The following is a 24,554-nucleotide window of genomic DNA, read 5'->3' on the forward strand; positions in this document are numbered from 1 at the left end:
TGCCTGCCCGGGAGCTCAATGGTACCCACACAGGCGCTGCTAAACTTGCTTGATGTCATCTTCGAAGTTCTCGCTGGAACGCTGAATGGGAAGCATCGCCCGTTGTAGGTGCTGAATCAACAACAAGAGAAGCTTCTTTTCCTTCTCTTGAAATGAGTAAGATTGTGAGGCAATGTTGCTCAGCGTCGCTTTATATAGGGAGCAAGTGCACCCCTGTTTGCATGCTTGAACAATGGCGTTATTCAATGAGGCCTCAGTATCTCCGGTCTGCAGTTATACCTATTTGGAGATTCTTGGTAAAAGTTGTTTCCCCATAGCGCCAGATTTCCGACAATATGTCGGAGTGACCGAAATCAAAAGTGAACAGCGTTCACAGTCTTCACTGAATGAGCACGAGGACAGTCAATTTAAGTTTTAAAATTCTACATGTAACGCACAATGGTATTCTAATGAGCACTAACTGTAAAAGCATTATAATGGATATCAGTGTAGGAAGTCATTCATTTACATTTACACGATTAAGAAATTACAGTAATGTAAGCTATTTCAATGATTGGAGTGAAAGTGTTACTCTGTTCTTTATTCACTATATTTTTTAAAGTCACCATGAAATCAAAATTGACCTTTCTTTTTTTTCATGGAATATTTTTTTTATTGGAATACAATTTTTCCATAAACATAATAGAAAATAAAATGTGCCTTTTTATTAGATTAGTATAAGAAATAAAAGACAAATTAATTGATTATCAAAATTATCGTTAGTTGCTGCTCTAGACTTTATTATGAATTATTTATTATATATATCGAGTCCTCAACTAGCCAATAAGTAAGATTATTGGATGCCACAAGATCTGACACATAGCTTTGCTGCCACCTTCTGGTGAAATCACAGTATGCATCCATTTTACAATTGAAGAGTTCAGATGCAAAAGCCTCCATCTGACATTTTCTTCTAGAATGATCATTTTTATCAAGCTCGTATATTTAAGGTCAGTAATTTCACTTAAATGTCAATGAAAATTACCTATTAATTTAAGTGAAATTACTGAACTTAAATATACGAGCTTGATAAAAATGACCATTCTAGAAGAAATTTTCAGATGACACTTAAAGGCTTTTGCACCTGAACTCGTCAATTAGTCTCCTGTGGAGAAAAAAAAAAAAAAAAAAATATGAAAAAGAAACAGCAATATGTATGTGCATGTGTAGCCTATACAGATTGCCTCGATCAGACTCAAAACGCAGACTTTTAAGTATTCACAAATTATCACAACCAACGAGATGCTCCTTCACAGGCAGCACTTGAATGTTATCTCTTGTGTTATTGTTCATATTATGATTTTAGAATAGATAAATTGTTTGGAGGCTGATTCTGTTATTTGCTGTGAGAGATGTGAACTAGCAGACAAAGGAACAGAATCACCAGCAATATAAATACTTTATTTTTTATTATTATTTACGTATATGGCCTATGCTATTTATATTATGCTTCTATAGCCTATACCCAGCCAACATTTGTATGTGGGGCCCATATGGGTATGAAATGGGCTGAAAAAATGAGCCCCGTGTAGGATTGTCCGGCGGGTTACATAATGGGCCCATGTTAATTGCCCAGATGAATTTCATGTAGGATTGCACTTGGTACTAGGTACTAGCCTACTAAAGCTAAACCTTTACATTTTTTAGGTTACTGAAGCGTAGGCCCTACCTTTGCAGAAGGATGTGAAATCTATATAAAGACTGTTTAACATAAAAATGGATAGGTTTTTCTTTTTTCTGACAGCTGGACATAATTCTGACAATGGCTATAAACAATGCTGCCAAAGATCTTTTAAAAGCACGTATGGGATATATGGCAGAAAATAAAAGATTTCCAATCCCACGACCTAAGATTTTATTAATAATTTATTTTAATTTTTTTACTTTATTATTTTACATTTGGAAATGTTAGCCTAATTTATAAGTCCACTCCATTTATGGTGCGGCCTGTTTTTATGACAGTGAGCCTCGTACAATCCGTTAGGTTGTTTGAGCCTGACAGGATGCGCTATCTTTGTTTAAACAGCTTTATTAATATAGTAGTTCGTTTTGATAGGTACTTTCCACCTCTCTACTGAACTACACATGGCTCCAGTGGTGGGCGGGGCGTGTGACGTAAACAAACACAGGCATGTTCTAAACGGCGCAGCTCAGCTGATCGTGACGCACCGCACTCATTTCGCAGCAGAGGGCGAAGGACACACACACAAAGTTGGGTATCGGTTACAAGCTGAAGTAATGAAGCCCGGTGTACCAACGGTAAATGGGTGATTCTGACGGAATTCCGTACTCAAGCGTACGTTAAAACAGCGTCAGTTCCTGTGATCAGCGTCTTGGGAGTCGGAACGGACTGTCGCTCCCGTGGCTTCACCCGAAATATCTCAGTCCTGTTTACAGAAGCACGGCTTCTCCTGGCTGGACATACTTCTAAAAAAGGTAAAAGTAATGATTGCAGGATCTCTAAAATGCTGTATTTATATGGAGTTGTGTGTGTGTGTGTCTGATGATCAGGCGTGTTTGAGCAGCAGCAGCTGTCAGCGGCCATATGGCCCACACACACAAATCGCGTTTTAACTTTGGGCTTGAAATAACGTCACATTGTGTCCGGTTTCCAGAGAGTTCCAGACATGGGCAGGCCAGACTCCAGGGGAATGCCAGTCTATATTCAGTCTATTAATCCAAATCCAGCAGTTTCTGATAAACTGTCATCTTCAGCAACAGTTCATTGATCTCTTGTCATTCATAACACCATACGAGTAAAAAAAGTCCAGTAGAAAATCTCCCAAAAGTTCTGCCATTAAAGTGCCTAGAATTTTAAAGTTGTTCAAATAAACCCTTAATAATGTGATACATTAAAATGATGGCTAAACCAATCAATATACATTGCCAAAAACACAGGGTGTGTATGTATATAGATCAGTGGGTATGACCCAAGTTGTTGTTACTGTATGTTTTGATATCATGGCATTTGATTTGAATGATCACTATGCCTAATTGTGTGAACATGACTGTAACTGACAGCCAGGGTTTCAGAAACACTTCTTGACACATTCTTGTGATTTATAATGAGGTCATTTGTTACTGTTTGAGTAACAGGTGCACTACACTGAAGGCCGCAATGGTGGATTACTATGATGTTCTGGGAGTGTCACGAAATTCTTCTCCAGATGACATCAAGAAAGCGTAAGTTAAAACTGCCTTCACTTATCAGTAGCTTGCAGTATGGGATTGTTGCTATTGTATGTTTCTAAATTTGTCTCTTAACAGATGCAAGTGAAGATTCAAGTAATTTTGAGACAGTTTACCTATACAAAGTATCCATCAACCACAGTGCTTTGACTACCATTCAAAAGTTTGGGGTTGGTAAGATTAATGTTTTTAAAAAGTCTCTTATGCTAAGCAAGCCTGCTTTTATTTGATCTAAAATTGTAATATTGTGAAATATTATTACAGTTTTAAGTATATGTTTTCTATTTAAATATATTTTAAAATATAATTTATTCCTGTGAAAATTCCTGAATTTTCAGCATCATTAGTCACGTGATCCTTCAGAAATCATTCTAATATGATGATTTGCTGCTCAGTTGTGCTGTTTAATATTTTTTCTCAAGATTCTTTGGTGAATAGAAAGTAAAAAAAAAATAATGATCCCAAACTTTTGAATGGTAGTTTTGAATATATTACATCCATAAGAAGTTCATAAACATCTTAATGTCATGACATCTTATTCTGCCTGTTTGCTGTGGTCTGTTACTCCAACTATTTGAGATATGCTAATATATTTGTAAAGCCACACTAACAGAATGACTAATGGATTTACAGTTTTTCTAGTTTTAGACTAATGAAAGTGTCCGTTTTCTGATTTCCCTTCAAATGAAGGACACTGATCAAGCTGATATTGCTTAATTTTAAAAAGGTCCATTCACACAGGACATTTTAAAAGATTTAAACTGTTTTTTGACTTACCTTAGTTCAACAATATCACTATGATATGTCATAAAAGCACAGATGGACGCAATAACGTGTTGTATGCGAAAGCCTCTGAACCTATATGTCACCATCACAATCTTGAGATGCCAGTCAAGCTAAGTTTACTTAACTGTTTATTTATGTGTGTGTATACAGTTACAGGAAACAGGCTCTGCGGTGGCATCCTGACAAAAACCCAGACAACAAGGAAGAGGCAGAGAAAAAATTCAAGGAGATAGCAGAGGCCTATGAAGTTCTTTCAGACAGTAGGACACTGGAAATTTGAACTCTACAGCAATGTTATAAATGGTTAAATCACTTGTTAGGAAAGGGTTAGGTTACTTTGGGTGTTACATTTCACTGTTGTTGTTTTTTTCTCATTTTCAAGAAAGCAAACGTGATGCATACGACAGATACGGTAGATCGGACATGCCAAGCTCAGGTGAGGAGAACTTTACGCTGCTTTATACTCTCTTATTGTTGTTACATGTGCTTATGTGAGCTCTTCTGTTTTATAGACTCTGGTGGTTCTTCATTTCCTGATGACTTCCCAGGATTCTCCTTCACATTCCGCAGCCCAGATGAGGTGTTTCGAGAGTTCTTCGGAGGGCAGGACCCATTCGCTGACTTCTTTGGTGGGTTCTCAGGGAGTTCAAGGCCCGTTCACACCAAGGACTATAACGATAAAGATACAGTTCTAAAAATAGTTTGAAGTGTAAAAGGATAGCAGAGTCCACACAACAACTATAACAGTAATGGCACAGAGAAACAATATCGTTTGGAATCACTTTCAGAATAAATTTGTCCTGCTGATGAATGATAAAAACATTGTCAGCCAATCAGAATCCATCCTGCTTTAAAGAGCTCAAGCATTTAAAGCAGACGACGACAAAACTGCAGCGCGGCGCACTTAAAAGAACCAGAACAATATCTTCCGATGTTGTGGACTGACTTTAGTCTATAAATTTTGCTTTGATACCAGTGCAAGTGTTTTATCTCTGTTAGAATTTCCCTTATAGTAGTGGTTCTCAGCCAGGGGCCCACTTGGGGGTCTCAGCAAACTTGCAGGGAAATTTTTATAAAAGTAGTTATATTAAAGGGATAGTTCACCCCCAAAAAAAGAAACTTCTGTCATAATTTACTCCCCTTCAAAGTTGTTCCAAACCTTTATGAATTTATTTCTTCTGCTGAACACAAAGTAAGATATTTTGAAGAATGTCGGTAACCAAACAGTTGATGAACCCCATTGACTTCCATAGTATGGAAAAAAAAAATAATACTATGGAAGTCAATGGGGTTCATCAACTGTTTGGTTACAGACATTCTTCAAAATATCTTACTTTGTGTTCAGCAGAAGAAATAAATTCATACTGGTTTGAACTATCCCTTTAATGATAAAATCTAAAAATAAAGATGTACAGCATTAAACTGACATCATACTTTTGAGTCTATTTTTATTAATTACAATAGATGTACAGTTACCAAAGTTACATGTCAGCTTATATAAAAGGGCCCTCGAATAAAGGCTCAGACAAAGGTGGGGCCTTAATTGGCTCTCTGAGTCAAAAAGGTTGAGAACCGCGGCCTCACAGACTCACCGTATTCTCCCTGACCTTCCCCTCCTAAGCCCTCTCGCATTTTTCTACACTTTCCCGCTAGATGATTTCCCGTTTGGTGGAATGCACAGTGGGTTTCACAGCTCCTCCTCCAGGCTTGGGCCCAGTCGCTTCTTCTCCTTCCCCTCAGCAAATGGTTGGTTTTTAAATATGCTTTGTGGTCTTTTTGTGTGCATGTTGTATGTATGTTGCATATGTGGTCTCCAAGATTAATACTTAATTTAGGTGAACTTTGCAGAATACGTATTGATAACATTGATGACAATTTGGTGAAAAACTATTCTTTTGTAGATTTGGACCATGGCAAATAAATGAGTTGATATGGTAATATAGTCACTTTATGATAATTGTTTTTTCAAATCCTTAAGAGCTGAATTATTATTATTTTTCAACAGCTGACTTTACCTCCTTCTCCTCTTCAATGGGTGGGATGGGCAGCATGGGAGGGGCAAACTTCAAGTCTGTTTCTACTTCCACCCGTATTGTCAATGGAAAACGTGTCTCCACAAAAAAGTCAGTTTGCTTCTCTTTAAACTGATTTTGTCTGCTGTTATCCTTGTTCCATATGTGGTACAATTAAACAATGTAACCTACTGTCTTTATTTGAAATCAGTGATGTATGACAGTGCATCTGGCAGATTAAACCAAAAAGACAGTTTTTGACTAAATGAGTAATTAAAATGCAAATGATGTAGAGAAGTAAAAGAGGGTTTATTCTTTGCCATAATGTGACGGTCTGATTTACAGAAAGTCACAGGAATTTTAATTTAACATATTTTGTTTACATATTTCCCCTTTATTTTCTTTTTTTGAAAAAAAAAAAATAATTTCTTCCCTCAGGGTCAGAGAAAATGGCCAGGAGAGAACAGAGGTTGAGGAGGATGGGGTTCTGAAAACTGTCCTCATCAATGGTAATTCTTTTTTTGCTATCGTTTAATAATAATATTGGGCTGAGCCAAAAGGCAATCTCTATACTTAAAGGGATACTCCACTTTTTTTGGAAATAGGCTCATTTTACAACTCCCCCAGAGTTAAACAGTTGAGTTTTACCGTTTTCGAATCCATTCAGCCGATCTCCGGGTCTGGGCGTCCCACTTTTAGCATAGCTTAGCATAATGAATTGAACCGGACAAGACCATTAGCATCTCTCTCAAAAAAATTAACAAAGAGTTTCGATATTTTTCCTATTTAAAACTTGACTCTTCTGTAGTTACATCGTGTACTAAGACCGACGGAAAATGTAAATTTTCTAGGATTTTTGCAATTTTCTAGGATGATCTGGCTAGGAACTATACTCTCATTCCTGCGTAATAATCAAGAAACTTTGCTGCAGTACCATGAGTGCAGCAGGCGTAATGATATGACGCAGCACCTGATAATAGTCCCCAGCTCAGTAGCCTATTATCAGGCGGCATGTGCTGCGTCATATCATTACGACCTGCTTCACCGACAGAAAAATATCGAAACTCTTTGTTCATTTTTTTGAGAGAGATGCTAATGGTCTTGTCCGGTTCAATACATTATGCTAAGCTATACTAAAAGTGGGACCCGGAGATCGGCTGAATGGATTCGAAAACGGTAAAACTCAACTGTTTAACTCTGGGGGAGTTGTAAAATGAGCCTATTTCCAAAAAAAGTGGAGTATCCCTTTAATGTGCATGTAAAAATTCACCTTATCAACTTGCAGACTCAGGATAAGACTCAGGACTGCCTGGAAAAGTAGATGTGTTTGCAGTCCTAATACACATACTCTACCATTAAAACATTTGGGGTCAATACGATTTTTTTTTTAAAGAAATTAATACTTAGTTTTAATTGCCAAGGATGTATTAAATTGATCAAAAGTTACAGTAAAGACAGTTTTAAAGTTACAAAAGATTTCTATTTCAAAAAAAAATTAATGAAGAAATGTATCATGTTTCCACAAAAAATATTAAGCAGCACAACTGTTTTCAACATTGATAATAATCAGAAATGTTTCTTGCACAGCAAATCATCATATTAGAATGATTTCTGAAGGATCATGTGACACTGAAGACTGGAGTAATGATGCGGAAAATTCAGCTTTACCATCACAGGAATAAATTACATTTGAAAATATATTCAAATAGAAAACAGTTATTTTAATTTGTTAAAATATTTCACAATATTAGTGTTTTTATGGTATTTTTGATCAAATAAATGCAGCCTTGGTAAATATGAGACTTTTTAATGTTAGTAAATATTAGTGTATGTCCAAGTCATAACCATTTGGTCTAGTTATAAAAGTGGAAACCTAGCATATTGTAGGAAAAAGGCTTTTATGCTGTTTTCCGCACAGTGGTACATATATATGTATGTGTGTATATATATTTATATATATATATATATATATATATATATATATATATATATATATATATATATATATATATATATATATATATATATATATATATATTTATGATTGTTGTTCTTAGCTCAACAATCTTGCATTCTGGTACTTAAACATCATTTTCAGTACGTCTTTATCCTTTATCCTAATTTAATTCACAATTCACTAGTCACATTACTTTATAGGAGTCAGATAAATAATTAAAACAATAATACCACATATTCCTTCAACTGTTTATTTTCACAAATATTGGCTCAAAACCTCAGCTTAGGCTTGCAGGTAGATTTAGCAAACTCATTACATTTTACGCCAGCTTCTTGTATTTCCATATATGCAAATTCCAAATTTCCGTGTTGAGTTGCTGTAGAAGTGATCTGACCATCAGCTGTGTTTATGTGTCTAGGTGTGGAGGATGAGATGGCTTTAGCTCTGGAACTGAGTCGTAGAGAGCAGTCCAGTCAGCCTCCCAGACAATCCCAACCGCCACTGCTCCACCCCCCCAACAACAGCTCCCCAAACCCCGCCTTACGGTCCTTCAGCGCCGCCCCGTTCTACCACTGCCCCGATGCCAGTGAAGACGAGGACGAAGACCTCCAGATGGCGCTGGCCTGCAGCTTGTCGGAGATGGAGGCCCAGCAGCGGGCAGAGAACGTGATCTCAGGTGCTGGGGGAGGGAGGGGGAGGCAACCAGGTGATGGGAATGGGAAGGGAGCCGTTCAAAAAAACAAATACGAGAGCGAAGTGACAGATGATTCAGACCAAACCACCCCCTCATCTCCAGAAGACAGACTAACAGATCAGGGTCTAGATACGGGTTCAGAAAGTTTGCATCCAGAGAGTGTTAGAGAGGATAAAGAGAGTGATAAAATGGCGGCCAATGGGAATAATGTGGTAAAGAAGAAAAGGAAGTGTCAGTGTGTGGTCTGTTAGTAAGACTGTGGAGAATAATCATTCTTGTGTGTGAAATCAGCAGTGTTAACCTTATGTTCTCTCTATGGTTGTTTTTTTTTTTTTTTTTTTTAATCCTTAAGTTTTGGACTGTGCTTTAACAGTTTTGTCTCTTGTGGCAGGGCTGATGGCATTGCACAAAAATGACAGTGTTGAATTTGTATTTTCTTGCCTTGGGGAATGAATAACAGGTGCCAAAATGTGTTTATACTACACAAAGACAGGACATTTTCTACAGTAGGAAGTTTGAATGTACTGTATGCAATATTTTAGAATGTCACTCATATCTGACAGATATCACTGAAATAGGTGTCTTGGGATATCATTTGCCAGCCTTGACTGTGTAAACAGTAAAAATAGTCAAGCCGATCAGAAAAACACTCTGCCTGTGAATCTTTTGGATTGCTGGCATCAGGTTGACTGACATGTCTTTGGAGGGTGCGTTTTGGGGGTATTGGAGAGCAGGCATATGGTTAGCATAATGGCTAACCAGCATAATCCAGTATTCAACATGACTTTTTAGTGCCAAACAAAGATAAATGCTCTGTACTTGCATTCTCACTCAGATGAATTAAATTGCAACTAAGTTGCTGCATTATAAACCAGTGGTTCTTAACCTCAAAATAACTTAAAATTATCAGCCAAAAATCAAGACATTTCATTTAAAAAAATAAAAGCTCTAAAATACTTTATCGGAAAAAAATTGTGTGAGTAATTAAAAACAAAAAAAATCCTTATCCTTAATTCCTAACCAGTAAATTCTGAAAAACGATGAAAGTTATGGGATCTTCGGATATTGTTGTGGACAAAGGGGGAGAACCACAGCTCTAAACAAATTCAGTAGCTTTTCGGAGTATTTCAGAGCATTTTAATAGCTATCTTGCTGATTAGTTGGCATCCAATTCCCAATGAACGGTCCATTTATTCTTCCAGCAGTGAAGTGCTCTATTTCAACAGTGTTTGCTATTGTTCCTTCTAGAAAGGAGTATTCTCTGACTCTAGTCTGGGTGCTTTGTGATTTTTACGGTGCATTTGTCATTCCTTCAGAGGTACCTGTTGAATGTGAAGGGGACTTTTTTGTAGATGAGGAAATTTTGCACAAAGACTTAAAGATAATGTGCCTCCGAGGGCTAATGTCTAGTGATTAGCACTCCTAATACCTAATGCGTTACAGACAGACAGGTAAGGGAATGTAGATCCAAAATTATCTCAATTTATCAGAATGTGCCAAATAACTGACTGACAATGTCTCTCATTAGTTTTATACGCATCCGAATGATTCAGTATTGATATTTTGTTTGTGCCTTTTATTTTGCTAGGATTCAAATGCTTGGCTATTGTTGCCAATGCTATATTTCACATGCCAGTTTGTGTACAAGTTACACATACTTTTTTTTTTTTTACTTGCTTGTGCAGTTTGTTTCATAACTATAAGCTTTGTGATATAAAATGAACAAAACATCAATAAATGAACACTAAAAAAAAGTTTGAATGTGATGCTATGTGAATATTGCTGAAAAAATATTTTGTGTACAACTGCAAAGAGCGAACAAAGTCATTCACATAATAACTACTATTCACATTTGAAAATGTTATGCGAGACAACATTGTTATCTCAGAACAGAAGTATCCTAATTCATATTCAGCACTCGGTCATTGTTAACATGATGTTGTTGGTAATATGAAGAACAATAAACTGTATTAAACCAGCTCTTTTCAGCATAAGAAGTATTTTTGATGGACTGCTCATTTTTATCCATGCTTTTTCTCCAGTTTACCTGATATAAATGGACAGCAGCCCTTTATTACCTCTTTATTTGTTACATCTGAAAGGCCGTACGTAAAATTAGGTTGAATACATTTGATTTTTCTTGTGCATGTAATTCAGTGTGACTGTTGTCATTACCGGCACATTCATCATTCCTATTAATGGGTTGCATTTGTAAACCTCATTTGCATTTACTGTTAATGATTTTGTTTTTCCTGGGCTTTTTACCTGACTCATTCTCCCTGCCGTTACAGAGTCCGACTTCCAGGCCTTCACAGGCTGACCTGTGGCGCTGTGACCCCCCTCTCTTACCCCCAGAGGTAAAACGTAGTGTTGTAGACTTCTCTGTACATGACTGAGAATTAAAGCATAGCTTTTAGATCTTCTCCCCACTCATAGTTAATGAACATGCATTTGTGTAATTACCTGAGAGTTTGCTGCTCCAGATCAAGAATTTGTGCATAGAAACTTGAGTACACTCAAAATAGCAAACAATCCTGTTTTATTAGTCTCAGTTTCATTAGTCTGTGTAGTTTTAATTGACCAAACACAACGCAGAGGATTGTGAGGCAACACTAATACTGAATTCATCCGTCTGCTCTTAACAGGTGAAGCATTTCCCGGTGCTCTGCTCTCTCTTTCTGCTTCTCTCTCTCTCTCTTTTGCTCTCTCTCTCTCTCTGTCTTTCTTTCTGCCTGGCTCACCTGCTGCTCAGACCCTTTTCAAAGTTTTATTTGGAAAAAAATCCCAGGCAACGCTACATAAAGGTCAATAATGTACGTGCTAAGTATGTATGTGTGTTAATGTGAGCCTTGGAGAGGGGAGTGCTGGATTACTTTTTATATATAAATTATATTTATGGCCTGCACTGCACAGCTCGTGTACAAATTAAAGTGTCTTGAGGACAGAATTATTCTTTCACATTTTTAATAATGAATGATTCAAACCTGCAGTGAATGTATAGTTGCACTTGAAATGCTATATTTGAGAGTTTTAAATCTTCATAACTAATGAAAGGTTTATTATTTATTCTGGAAGGTTTCTTGTGTATTAATTAAAATATCTGCATTTCATAACCCATTATTCTGTAGTTTTATTTTTTTTACGTTATTGTTCAAACGGTTGGGGATCGGTACGATTTTTCAAATGTTTTTGAAAGAAGACTCTTCCGCTCACCAAAGCTGTATTTATTTGATCAAAAATACAGTAAAAACAGCAATGTTATGAAATATTACAATTTAAAATAACCTTTCTAGTTTAATATATTTTAATTGTCATTTATTCATGTGATGTCAAAGCTGAATTTTCAAAGTCGTTGCTCTTCAGAAATCATTCTATGTTGATTTGATTCTCAAGAGACATTTCTTATTATTATTGAAAACAGCTGTGTGTTTTTGTGGAACCAGTGATACATTTATTTTTTTCAGGATTCTTCGATGAATAGAAAGTTAAAAAGAACAGTGTTTAAGATAGACATTTTAAATGTCTTATAAAAAAATCAAACATACAAGCATACCATTTTTGTGTGTGTGTGTGTGATTTAAAGGTGAAATGTGTCATTTCGGTGCCAAAAATAATAACTAGGTTTGATTATATGACTTAGGTTTGGTCTTAACTACACAGTCTACAGGAAAAAGCAGCTTTCTACATTCAAAGCCATATATATTTTGTTAATAAATTGCAGAGTTCAGTCTGCATGATCATAATGAAAGAAAAAGCCACACACATCAAGCAGTGCTGCTACACAGATTCACATTTAATTCTGAACCATTTAAAAATTATAGTCATATATTTCTCTGTTTTTTTTTTTTTTATAATTTTCTATTTATTTGCTCCAGGAATAGACAAACCGAGCTCTCCATGAATCAATCACAGTGATCATCACACGACATAAAGGCTGCACTAGACACTAGACATGAAGGATGTGAAAGCACTGAATGTTTGTGAGAGATTTGACAGGAACCGTAAGATATTACAGGTGCCTTTCAGGTACATTCCACTGAAACAAACCACTCTTGGGTTCAGACGTGAGTCATGACTGTGCATATATGTTCTCATGTTTGACTGCATGAGACATGGTGGGTTCTTCTGTCTTTTTTTTACATTTAATACATGAATTGCATTTTTGGCCATACCATGATAAAGAAAGCATTTTAAGAACAACAAAATGTAAAGATTCCGCATTTTCAACATCAAACATTATGTGTATATATATTTATAAAAAAGACATTATACTTTCAATGTTCAGAAATTAGGACACTTTAAATCACTGTCTCTTAAAACCACTGTTTCTCCCTGAAACTCAATTAGGACTGAAGAATTTGGCCCCTGTAAAGTGTTTCCAGCATACAGAAAGCGTTCATAGTCTTTTATAGTGTGACAATATTAATTTTCCGACTTTTGAAAGTGAGTGAGGTGCATGAAAAGAGGTGAGTACAAGTCGAAAGGATGTGATAGGGACGCAGTGGGATGTGGTTCACTGAGGAAGGGCTTTCAGAATGGCATTGACCTCTTCTGCCACAGCTGTCAGGGCGAACTCAAACTGGTCCTGAAGAAACAGTCAAACTTAGTGCGTAAATACACAATAACACAAGAAAGCTTGTTTCCGCCACAGAATAAAATATAAAAAAGGTCATTTGCGAGTTTATTTCTTGCAATTCTGACTTTATTTCTTGCAATTCCAAATTTATAAACTCAGAATTGCGAGATATAAAATTAGAATTGTGAGAAATATAGTTAGAATTGCATAATGTAACCTCGGAATTACAGGAAAAAGTCAGAATTACAAGAAAAAGTCAGAATTGCACAATGTAAACTCAGAATTACAGGAAAAGGTCAGAATTACAAGAAAAAGTCAGAATTTCACAATGTAAACTCGGAATTACAGGAAAAAGTCAGAATTACAAGAAAAAGTCAGAATTGCACGATGTAAACTCAGAATTACAGGAAAAGGTCAGAATTACAAGAAAAAGTCAGAATTTCACAATGTAAACTTGGAATTACAGGAAAAAGTCAGAATTGCACAATGTAAACTCGGAATTACAGGAAAAAGTCAGAATTACAAGAAAAAGTCAGAATTGCACGGTGTAAACTCGGAATTACAGGAAAAAGTCGGAATTACAGGAAAAAGTCAGAATTACAAGAAAAAGTCAGAATTGCACGATGTAAACTAGGAATTACAAGAAAAAGTCAGAATTACAAGATGTAAACTAGGAATTACAAGAATAAGTTATATGTCGCGCAATTCTAACTTTATTTCTTGCAATTCCGAGTTTATAAACTCGTAATTCTGAATTTCTTATAGAAATTGCGATTTTAGATATAAACTCGGAAATGCGAGTTTGCCAGAGAAAGTCACAATTGGAAGTTCACAACCTCAGAATTGCAAGAAACAAAGAATTTCAAGATATAAACTCAATATTACAAGAAAAGGTCTGAATTGTGAGATAAAAAGTCGCAATTGCCTTTTTTTTATTGCGTTGCTGAAACAAGCTTCCATACTAACATGCACAATCACATGCTGAAATCATCGAAAAGCATTTTATACATACCTTAGTGCGTACCATACTTGGTCTCTGGTCACGAATATGCTCCAATGTGGCGGCAATGTCAATCTCCTTCACACCTATAACAGACAAACAACCTGTGAGCGTGGCGTACAAGGCGCACTTAAATAAAACGGCTAGATAGAGTAATGAGGCGCTTACCTTTCGCCATGCGGTTAAGTACCATGTCAATAAGAATGTAGGTGCCGGTTCTACCAGTACCATTGCTGTTTGAAACAGGAAACCATTTTAATTTAAATCATTCATATTCCATGAAAGAAATACATAGCCCATATTGCGAGCCTGAGACACAACTTGTAGCCGTTTACCTGCAGTGCACAATGATTGGGCATGAGCGTCCTCTGTAGCACTTGTTTACTTTTCTGAAAAAAAAAAGGGAAAATAAGATGCATAATGCAAGAATAGAAAGGTTGGGGGTGAAGAAGGGAGAAAACATGTCATAATGAGCATAACTGTCAATTTGTCAAACCCTACGATTCATTATTCTGGCGACAAAGAGGAATTGAAGGATGCATGATGCTGGGGAAGGAAGGGGGAGAGCGGAGATGGAGCCTCACTCCTGCTGCACTCACACCTACCAATGATCATTTTTGTGACTATGCAACTGGACCCAGACTACTAGCTGCAAATCACAAAAATGACACTGGGAGGTGTGCTACGTCCAGGGACCTACCGATCTCCATCAGAAACAGAGAGAGTGACGGAAGGAGGAGAGAAAGACGGGGGTGATGCAGGGCCCGTGGCAGGGTGTCGAGCACAAATGGAGAAGGTCCGAAGTGCAAATGCATTCAAGGGAGAGGAACTTTGGGGGGAACTGGGCTTCAAGGTGAAGAAAACATCCACAGGTAATTAGGGAATCCCAAGTGTGAAGCAGATCCTCATATTAGGGTGTGGAAAAACAGTAGGGAAAGTATTTGCAATGAGACCGATGTGGATGAAAACCTTGTGTATGTGTGTTTTAGTCTAATGTAAAGTGAGTTTATTTGATGTTAATACAGTTTCTGAGTCGAAGGCATGAGGAACACATTTGACCTCACACTATCAACAAGAATTTCTTTTTTAATGTTATATTAAATATATTTACTCATTACGTTTATGCATTAACAATAGGGTTTAATTGGATAACATTAGTTTACATTAATTAACATGAAATAACAATAATATACACTTCTAAAGCATTTATTAGTTTTAGTTAATGTTAAGTAAAACATTACTAATACATTGATAAAATCAAAAGGTTTATCTGTTAATAGCATAGACCTAAGATAACATGAACTAACAATGAACAGTTGATTTTTATTAACTAACAGATTAATACATACTTTAGCAAATGTATTGCTCATTGTTAATGTGTGTTAATGTATAATCTAATGGGATCTTATTATAAAGTGTTACAATGTACATTTATTTGTTACTAGATGTTTTTTGGCTATTGTTATTAGTAGTCAACAAATCTTCAGTAAAAATGGTCACAGGCACAAAGGCCTTTAACCGAGTGCTCGCTAAAAATCATCACACTCCTAAATCATTTCTTATTTTCAATTCGGATGTGACCTAGTGGAGATGTTGTTTACTCCATAATTAGTCCATCAGTTTCCGTCATTTATCAATTTTAAGACCGGTTGCAAACTTGATGTCATGCGAATATATCATTTTGTTCTCTATGAGAACATATTAAGCTCAAGGGAGGCAAAAAGGACGCTGCCTCCATCCATCCGAACCTTATTACACTGATGTTGCTATTGGACAGTATTACTTGGAAAAATTATTACTTTTGTAATATATTTGAGGAGCTACTACCTCCCTTGAGAAAACCCCTGATGTGTGTGTAGTCCTATCACAATACGAGTTTTGCATTCATTATCAGCAGGAAGGTGTTGGGTTTCGGCAGTACCTGCGGAAGTCCAGCAGGGGTCGTGTGGAGGTGGGAATGCCTTGCGCAGGCCAGCTCAGCAAGTGAAACTGGGTCAGAGTGCGGGTCTCTTGAGTCTGGACGTTCTTCAGGTAGAAACTACGAACCAAGAAGTCTTTACACCAGATGTGTTCAGACACGAGATTCACCTGAGACGTACAGAAAAAAATGGGTAGTGCGTACTAAAAGCATAAGGTTCACAAAGAAGTGAATCTTAATGTTTCTCACCTCATAGATGTTGTATAAAGACGATCCTTCATCAGGCCAGTAACGTTCACATTGTTTTTCTCCATCCTCCACTAAAGCGGTCATCATCACTATTACAGTACAGCCATTTTCCCATACCATCTAACATATGCACCAAAACAGTGTCAGCACACAAAGAATGATTTATATAGGAAATGCATTTTAATACCATGTTTCTATTATTTAATTTACAGCTATTTAGTGATTTAGATTTGTGATTATCCTTTACCTTTACCGTTAAAAATATTCCAATATTTGTTCAATCTAAATCTTAAAATGTCATCATTACTCTCAACATGTGTAACTTACCTGCCAGAAATCAGCAATAGTGTGTGGTAAAGGTCCTTGAGTTGCGATATAAGCAGGTAAACGTGGATCATGATCAATCTATGGGTAAAGACAGAAAAATGAAGACCCTTTCCTGTGACATGATCACATTTACCTTTTTTATAGAGATAATGTGTTTTTCTACCCGTATTTACTTATCCAGTATATATACAGTATATTTATACTTCTTAAGTGGAATAAAAATCGTTGTTTCTTACTATAGTGCTGGCATTTATGTAGTCCTCTTTGGAGGGGTTGACCTCTGCCTTTAGTTTCACTCTCGAATGGTCATCTAAAAAAATAAAAACTAATTTTAGTAAACCTTTATTTGTATTTTCCAGTTATATGAGCTGATGGTTTTCCAACTAGTGTAAAATATTGTTCAAAACGTTAAGATTTTAATGTTTTTGCTCACCAAGACTGCATTTATTTGATACAGTAAAAACAGTAATACTGTGAAATATTATTACAGTTTAAAATAACTGTTTTCTATTTGAATATATTTTAAAATGTAATTTATTCCTGTGATGCAAAGCTGAATTTTCAGCATCGTTACTCCAGTCTTCAGTGTCACATGATCCTTCAGAAGTCGTTCTAAATGTCTTTACTGTCACTTTTGATCAATTTCAAGTGCCACTGCTGAATAAAACTACTAATCTTACTGACTTTTGAACGGTAGTGTGCAGCATATGAATGAGATCACTGAAATAAATGTTGGCACATTGCTCTTACAGGGCACAAAGTCAGGATAGCGGTTCTTCTCCATGTTGCTCTCACACTGGGCGATAGAGACGGAGCTCGGCTCAGCCTGGTACGAACACAGCGCCTCCCACTCTTTCTGCAAACGGTCCTTATTCTTCAGATGGTCCTCCATATATGCCTGAACACCAAATGAACTTTAAGCATTTCATTGTCTGCTTATAAAAGACTAGTTTGTTTCTGTGTAATTATTATTAAGCGAGTTCAGGATACAGCTTAAACCATATAGCTAAAATAAGACATGAAACCCTGTAATAGTACTCATTCTTACCTTTAATTTACTGCAATTTTGTGCATGTTTAAACAAAGACTCTACTTTACTTATATGTGCTGTAGTGCAATAATTCCTGTTAATAATTCGAGTATGATTCTTAGCAAAGTCTGAAATATGATTTTGGTGTGCTTGTGGCTCTGTACCAGTATCATGTGTCCTGTGGAGATGTCCATGTTGGACTGCGCAGGCTCTTCGCTCCAGGACGGCGTGCTGCTGTGAGAGCTGGGACTGTGCTGCGGTCCATCGCTGAACTGAGACGACACACTGCTGACTCGAGATGTGTCGGTCCCCCGTCGACCCCCTGCCTCCGGACGTGTGAACGATGACTTGGCTGCCATGTGCTGGCGACACAGCTCCTGAGAGATGCAGGGAAACCTCATCACTACTGACTCAAATTACATTTTCAGATCAATAATCATCACTGTTCAATTACCAATAGCCAAGGCCAACGTCGAATGAATTTAAATGCAATTACAGTGCTGATTATATGCCAGTTACACCTGATTAGTGTTTGCTTTAGTCATCCTAAAAATGCCACTTAATATCCCAAAGACATCTTTTAAACTTCTTGATATAAGGGGAAAACATAATAGACACTATTTCATGCTTCGATATGGGGTGGGCGATATACCGGTAGACACGATTAATTGGTACTTTGTAGAAATTTGATTTCGCACTATCGTCTCTATCGCGGTATCGTGACGCTGCTGTGCTGAAAGCTTATCATTTGCATGCGTTTTTAAACGTTGCGTTTTAAAAGCAAGTGAATTTTCACCGTTGAAGCGCAGTAAGCAGCAAAAGAGAACTCATTTCGCTATATAGTTCGTGCGAGATCTGAACTGAGTTCTTTTTGCCGCCTAATTGGGCTTGTGCGGTTAAATACACGTAGGCCCTATGTGTCTTTGCAGGTAAACACAGTCATTTATGTCTTAAGCGAACTTCAACAGCTGAGAAAGAAAACGTATTCTGGATCCGTGCAGTCAGTCTTAAAGTGACAGCCTGCGTCATTAATGTTGATCAAACAACTAAAGAGAGAAAATCTCTCGCTGCTCTTCACTATCTTTAAGAAGAATAAGTGTATATTTCATTTACACATTGAAGACTATGCAGGATTTTGTAGTATGTGGTATTTATGTAGTATTTCTAGTGCTTGAATTTTTTCAGGTAGGTCTATTTCATTTGTGTCTTTGTTCTATTGTAGTTTATTTTCCTATATGCTTGCAATTCATTTCTTTGTTCTTATTTTATCAATGTTAACTTGTCTTCAGTAAGCTTTTTTTACTTAGACTAGTATTAGTTTTTAGTGATCTTGAAAATAGTGACAAGAATTATGAAATTTCAAAATGTTTGATATCATAAAAAACATGTAAGATTTTGGTCATATCGCCCACCCCTACTTCTATACAATTGCATATATAAAGAATCTTTAAAAAATGTATCATGGTTTCCACAAAAAAATATTAAGCAGCAAAACTGTTTTCAACATTGATAATAATAATTCACGAGTTCACATGTTAATGAAATCTGATGTAATATTATAATGCGTATTTGGCTTGCTGTCCGGGGGGAGGGCTCCAAGCTCGGAATTCGGCCCGACCCCAGAGTACTCCCCCCTATGAATGTATAGATCATAGGTATCTATGAGCAGACCCAGCCGAGTGTGAGGTGATGGGGTGGTGGCGGGATGCTGAGAAATTTGTCATGAGAAGGCTTTATTTATACTGGCTTCTTCTTGTGCTGATTGGATGATTACCTGAACATGCTCCTCCTGAACTTTGTTAAATAAAACTTCATTAAAAAATGTTTCTTGAGTATCAAATCAGCATATTATAATGATTTCTGAAGGATCATGTGACAATGAAGACTGGAGGAATGATGCTGAAAATTCAGCTGTTAATTCAGCATATTACTGTTTTATGGCAATATATAGCTGTTGAAGCTTGTGTGTGTTTAACAGTGTGGGCTACCTGGTAATCAAAGTGGGTTTCCACACCAGCTTCTGGTCCCAGACCCAATTTGCCAGAGGCTAACTGACGGGCATGGTGACGGAGACAGGCGACCGCCAGGGCGACTATCAGCACCGTGCCCACACACGCCATGGCCACCATTGTCAGGATGACACCGCGCGACCCCTCCCCTACCCGTGTGGCCTGGGGCAAGCCACGCCCCTCGCTCCTCTATGATGAGGGAGAGAAAAATAAACAAACGTGAGATAACATAATGCAGAAAAACGACATGCGAGAAAATGAATATAAAAGCATTCCAGACATCACAAAGAGCAAGTGAGGAAGGTGCAGCGTTCGTGTGCCTTCTCTGGCACGAAACAGTGTCTCTCGTCCCCTCTTTTGTCTCTCTCTCTGTTTGTGTAAACAAGTCGGATGTCATCATCGACTACTAATTACCCTGGCAACCCAGGCACACGCGCACAGCCACGTGCCACCCTGAAATAATTAGACAAAGTCACTGACCCGCCCGCCCCACTGAATAATTACCAGCAAGTAAACAATTAAGGAAATCCCCCACACAATGGAGGGGTCAATCACTCTGAGGGGATCTCTTTCATACTCTCCTTTATTTTTATTCGATCTCTCTCTCTCCGTCTGTCTCTTTCTTACCCGTTTTCACAATCTGTACTTATAGCGCATCAAGAGAACAAGAAAACGAAGGGACGCAATGATTGCTGATGTCATGCAGCCCCTCTACCCCCGTGTCTCCAACCCCTGCCTGTTGGTGTTGCCATGGTGTCTGGGAGCCTCAGCAGGGGAGAACAGGCCGTAGCGCTACCATGGCAACAGCAGAATGCTCAATGTAATTCATGGCCATCACGGTGAGCAGAGGAAATGAGAGACGAGAGGAAATATGCTATTGTCAAAACGCCTACGCTGTTCAATGAAATCACATGTGGTGTTATCTAAAGAAACCACCTTAGTATGTAACACTGACAGAAACATCTATTCAATCCGTGTCCATTTTAATGATCACCTTTAGGCGTTTTATTATTTCGGTGTCTTTGGTATGTCTAAAATGAACAATTACGTTAAAATGTTGCACTTGAGCAGACAAATTCACTCAAAATTATGTCAATAAGTAAACATATCCCAGTAAACATAGTCGGTTATGTCTAAAGTTTCAGTATTTTAGATCCGCGCAATCGCTCTTAAAGTGACAGAAGCCTAATTTTCCTGCTGATGTCTGTGTTTTTAATGTTAATCAAACAACAAAGGACAAAGAAATAAAATCACTCACTGCTCTTGACTGAATAACTTTAGTTACTTTAATAAGGATTAATTAATAAGGATGTTTCATTTGTACAGTGAAGAATATGCAGTGTTATTTTACATTTGCTTGCTTTATTAAATTTCTGTACCTGAAAACTACTGTCAGACCTACCAGGAAAAACATGAAAAGCACTGTTTATTTCATCTGTATCGTTGTTATATTGTATTTATTTGTGCTTTTGCTTGTAATTTGATTATTTGTTCTTATTTTATTACTGACTGTTTACTTGATAATGTTTTAAATTTATATTAGTTAGGTTTGTATTTTCAGCTGTGGTGTCAGAATTGAAATAGAGGATTGTGAATATTCACTGGTATCTAAAATGTTGGTGTAATAATATTTTACCAAGATTATTCAAATAAAAGAGAATATTCACTGTACAAAAATAAACTAAAGCTTCTGTATGACTTTGAAATAAAGTGCAATCATGTATTTTTAGTAATTAAATGTATCCTTGTTACAGATACATTTAAGTACTGAGTAATATTAATTAACTACATGCACTTACTAGAGGGTTAGGATTAGGGTTTGGTTGAGGGTTAGTTGCATGTACTTATGTATAATTTACTGTTATGCATGGTAAGTACATGTAACAAGGACACTAAAATAAAGGGTAACATTTTGGTTACATTTTATTTTAAGGTGTCATTGTTGCAGTGTAATTATATATTTAAGTACTGAGTTTTTAAGCAACTACATGTACTAACTATAGGGTTAGGGTAGGATTAGGATTTGGTTGAGGGTTAGTTGCATGTAATTATGCATAATTTACTGTTATTACTACGGTAAGTACATGTAACATATGTAACAGTGTTGCCAACATTTTATTTTAAGATGACAGTTAACGTTCCTACATGTACTTACTATAGTAATAACAGTTAATTATGCATAATTACAAGTAACTAACCCTAAACCAAACCCTAACCGTAACTCTTATAGTAAGTACATGTAGTTAATTAATATTACTCAGTACTTATTTGAGTAAGTACAATGTAACTACGTCATCTTTAAATAAAGTGGTACCAAATAAAGTGTTACCAAATTCATAATCACACAAATGCACTCGCTTAAGTAAATGTATGCTTAAATTATGTCATTAATAATTACATTTATACTAAACTAAACTAAACCAGAGCTTCTGTAAGACTAAGATGACTAAAAATACATAATCACACAACTGTATTTGCTCAAGTAAATGTATGATTGATTCATTTCATTGATAACTAAATGTATAACTTAAAAAGTCTAAAATTAATATTACTTTCATCCAGCATATCAATTATTATTTGGCATGGAAATAATTCCGAAAAAGAATAGGGGATTATGGCAAAAAGAACAGTTACTTGATCCCTCCATATGCCTCTCACATCAACCAAAGATGATCAAAGAATGTACTGTACAATCCATACTATCTAATAATAGTTGGATGAATACAACTGAACACAATCTTTTGAGGCAGTTTTTATGCAATACAGAGCTTGACATATATTACTCTTTACTTTTCCACAAAAAAAAAAAAGAAAAAAAAAGGCTACTATAAATCTCTTGTTGTCGAACAACATGTAGAACAAAACAGGAAAAAATGCAACAGGAGCTTTCACCAATCTATTCTTACACCGGCTATAATTTTCGCACAGACACCCACTGGCTGTTCTGTGAAAGTGGAACAGACCTTCAGGCCTTCAAAGCGGGCTCTGCAGCCGTTAGAGCTGAGCTAGCAAAAGAAAAAGATTGAGTGAATAAGCACTTAAGTCTGACCACAAAGAGGTTAGGACGCCTTCCCTTCTTTTTTGTCCTTTCTCGAAATTCATCAACTATTTTCCCCCCTCGCTCCCTGTCCTCCTCGCACCCACTCTCCCTCTCTTTCTCCTCCTCTGTTCCTCACACGTTTCATTCTATCCCTCTTGTTCCCACTCAAATTCGGCCTTTTCTCCTGAAAAGCTGGAAGAATGTTCCGGAGAAGAGATTGAAGGAGGGAGGGGGTGGTGGTGTTGAAGCAAGGGTGCGCGACTGGACGGAAGGACAATGGAGGAGGAGATAAGGGGTGTGGGGCGCCTCACCTGCTACTCCAGAGAGGCCCCCGAAAGGAAGACTGACAGGCTTTTAGAATGGAGCACGGGAGCAGGCAGGAAAAATGAGCTGGTTTAGGACAAGAGGACAAAGGCCCCCCAAGGTCTGAGCGGAGCAGGCAGAGAAATGAGGAGGCAGAGAGAAAGCGGGAGAGAAGGCAACTGATCTCAAGGAGAGAAAGCATGGTTACAGGGAACGAGAGAGTAAAACTCTTGCGCAGGAGGGGTGAAATGGGTCCGGAGAGGGTGATACGTGAGGAACAACCGTACAAGTGAGGTCACATTTACGTAAAGAAAAGTTCAACGCGTACTCCGCACGCACACACACACACACGAACAAGTCGCCACGAATACGAATGTGCATTTGAATCACAATAAGCTGCTAGCCGAGGAGAATAATTCAAACATCTGTTCCTCAAGAAGCGGGAAAATAGGATTCAGGGTCCCAGGACCCCCTCCTCGGTTCCCTCATGACCCCTCTGACATCTACCGCGCCCTTTGACCTCAGCCACAGAAAAAGAAGATGCACACACACACACACAAACAAACACGTATGGCTGTGTGTGTGTGTGTGTGTGTGTTTGTGCTTGTTTGTTTTTGGAAGATCTCGGGGGGCAAAGATCACCGAAAGCTTCGCACTCTGAATCACAATAGGCAATAGGCACGGCCGAGATGTCCGAGTGAGAAATGAAGCGTCGACCATCTCCGAGACTCTCGGTGATCTAAGATTTCATCAGTCTGTCTGTCCCATTATGTATCTTCTGCTCCATTCACTCCTTGTCAATTGATTTCACAATTCAGCAGGACTCAATCTTATCTGATAGACGCGCTCAGACTATGACTCGTCAGAATTCTCATCACATCCGTCGTCTCTCTCAGCCTTAATATTGCACAGCAGAAGGTGTGCAGTTTTCATTAAGTTTCCTCTAAAAAAAAAAAAACCTTCAGAGAGTTTATAATGAAAGATTTTTCTGTCCCTTGCAGTTTTTTTATCAACAATATTTGTAATAGCACGGAGTGTAACAACCGTTCATTTGATTTAGCACTATCTAGGTCGAAACTAGAAAATAACGAAAAGAAAGTTTCGATTATGGGGCTATTTTTACTATGGGTAAACAATGACATGTATTTCAAGTTAACATGAAAAAAAATGTCCAGTTAATTCCGGTCACTGAGTGGGTCATTTTAGCAGCACGTGATAAAAACATTTTATGCGATAAAACTTATTTTGCGACCTTACAGTAATGCCTTTTTATAATTAGTACATGAAACCTTGAGAAATAGTATGAACTTAGATGCACCTGCAATGACTACAAACGGATTACATCATCTCACTCATCCAGCACTGCTCTGCCCTGTTACCACAGCAACCAGTCCACCTGACATCACTATTCAAGACAATTCTTAA

General features: G+C 37.3%; 2 protein-coding genes across 3 annotated transcripts in view; one reads left to right on the forward strand and one right to left on the reverse strand.

Annotated features, from left to right (window-relative positions):
• Positions 1 to 2,143: 2,143 nt before the first annotated feature.
• On the forward strand, positions 2,144 to 11,793 carry dnajb2 (DnaJ heat shock protein family (Hsp40) member B2). Of its 2 annotated transcripts, XM_084421760.1 has the most exons (11): positions 2,144 to 2,475; positions 3,136 to 3,222; positions 4,165 to 4,274; positions 4,397 to 4,450; positions 4,527 to 4,643; positions 5,668 to 5,760; positions 6,020 to 6,137; positions 6,465 to 6,535; positions 8,402 to 8,659; positions 10,969 to 11,034; positions 11,323 to 11,793. In XM_084421760.1, the coding sequence occupies exons 2-10, from the start codon at positions 3,158 to 3,160 to the stop codon at positions 10,995 to 10,997; spliced, it is 915 nt and encodes a 304-aa protein (XP_084277886.1). In that variant the 5' UTR covers positions 2,144 to 2,475; positions 3,136 to 3,157; the 3' UTR covers positions 10,998 to 11,034; positions 11,323 to 11,793. The 2 variants fall into 2 exon arrangements, with proteins under 2 accessions (XP_084277886.1, XP_084277885.1); XM_084421759.1 differs by lacking the exons at positions 10,969 to 11,034; positions 11,323 to 11,793 and having other exon boundaries at positions 8,402 to 10,654.
• A 721-nt stretch (positions 11,794 to 12,514) lies between these two features.
• ptprna (protein tyrosine phosphatase receptor type Na) overlaps positions 12,515 to 24,554 on the reverse strand; it is a 31,547-nt gene continuing 19,507 nt past the window's right edge. The window contains exons 13-23 of the mRNA XM_084421758.1: positions 19,766 to 19,975; positions 17,942 to 18,154; positions 17,498 to 17,645; positions 16,984 to 17,057; positions 16,748 to 16,825; positions 16,421 to 16,540; positions 16,175 to 16,341; positions 14,589 to 14,642; positions 14,422 to 14,486; positions 14,266 to 14,339; positions 12,515 to 13,262 (exon numbers count right to left, since the gene is read on the reverse strand). Of these exons, the coding sequence (XP_084277884.1) occupies positions 13,191 to 13,262; positions 14,266 to 14,339; positions 14,422 to 14,486; positions 14,589 to 14,642; positions 16,175 to 16,341; positions 16,421 to 16,540; positions 16,748 to 16,825; positions 16,984 to 17,057; positions 17,498 to 17,645; positions 17,942 to 18,154; positions 19,766 to 19,975 (1,275 nt within the window). The 3' untranslated portion in view covers positions 12,515 to 13,190. The remainder of the gene's footprint in view (positions 13,263 to 14,265; positions 14,340 to 14,421; positions 14,487 to 14,588; positions 14,643 to 16,174; positions 16,342 to 16,420; positions 16,541 to 16,747; positions 16,826 to 16,983; positions 17,058 to 17,497; positions 17,646 to 17,941; positions 18,155 to 19,765; positions 19,976 to 24,554) is intronic.

The sequence above is a fragment of the Rutilus rutilus genome, assembly GCF_951802725.1.
Source record: "Rutilus rutilus genome assembly, chromosome: 10".
Lineage (NCBI taxonomy): Eukaryota > Metazoa > Chordata > Actinopteri > Cypriniformes > Leuciscidae > Rutilus > Rutilus rutilus.

Excerpts from the sequence above, each read along its gene's own strand:
- dnajb2 (XM_084421759.1), top strand. The coding sequence starts at position 3,158 with ATGGTGGATTACTATGATGTTCTGGGAGTGTCACGAAATTCTTCTCCA. Across the intron at positions 3,223-4,164 it reads CCAGATGACATCAAGAAAGC|TTACAGGAAACAGGCTCTGC; the intron begins GTAAGTTAAAAC and ends GTGTGTATACAG. Across the intron at positions 4,451-4,526 it reads ATCGGACATGCCAAGCTCAG|ACTCTGGTGGTTCTTCATTT; the intron begins GTGAGGAGAACT and ends TCTGTTTTATAG.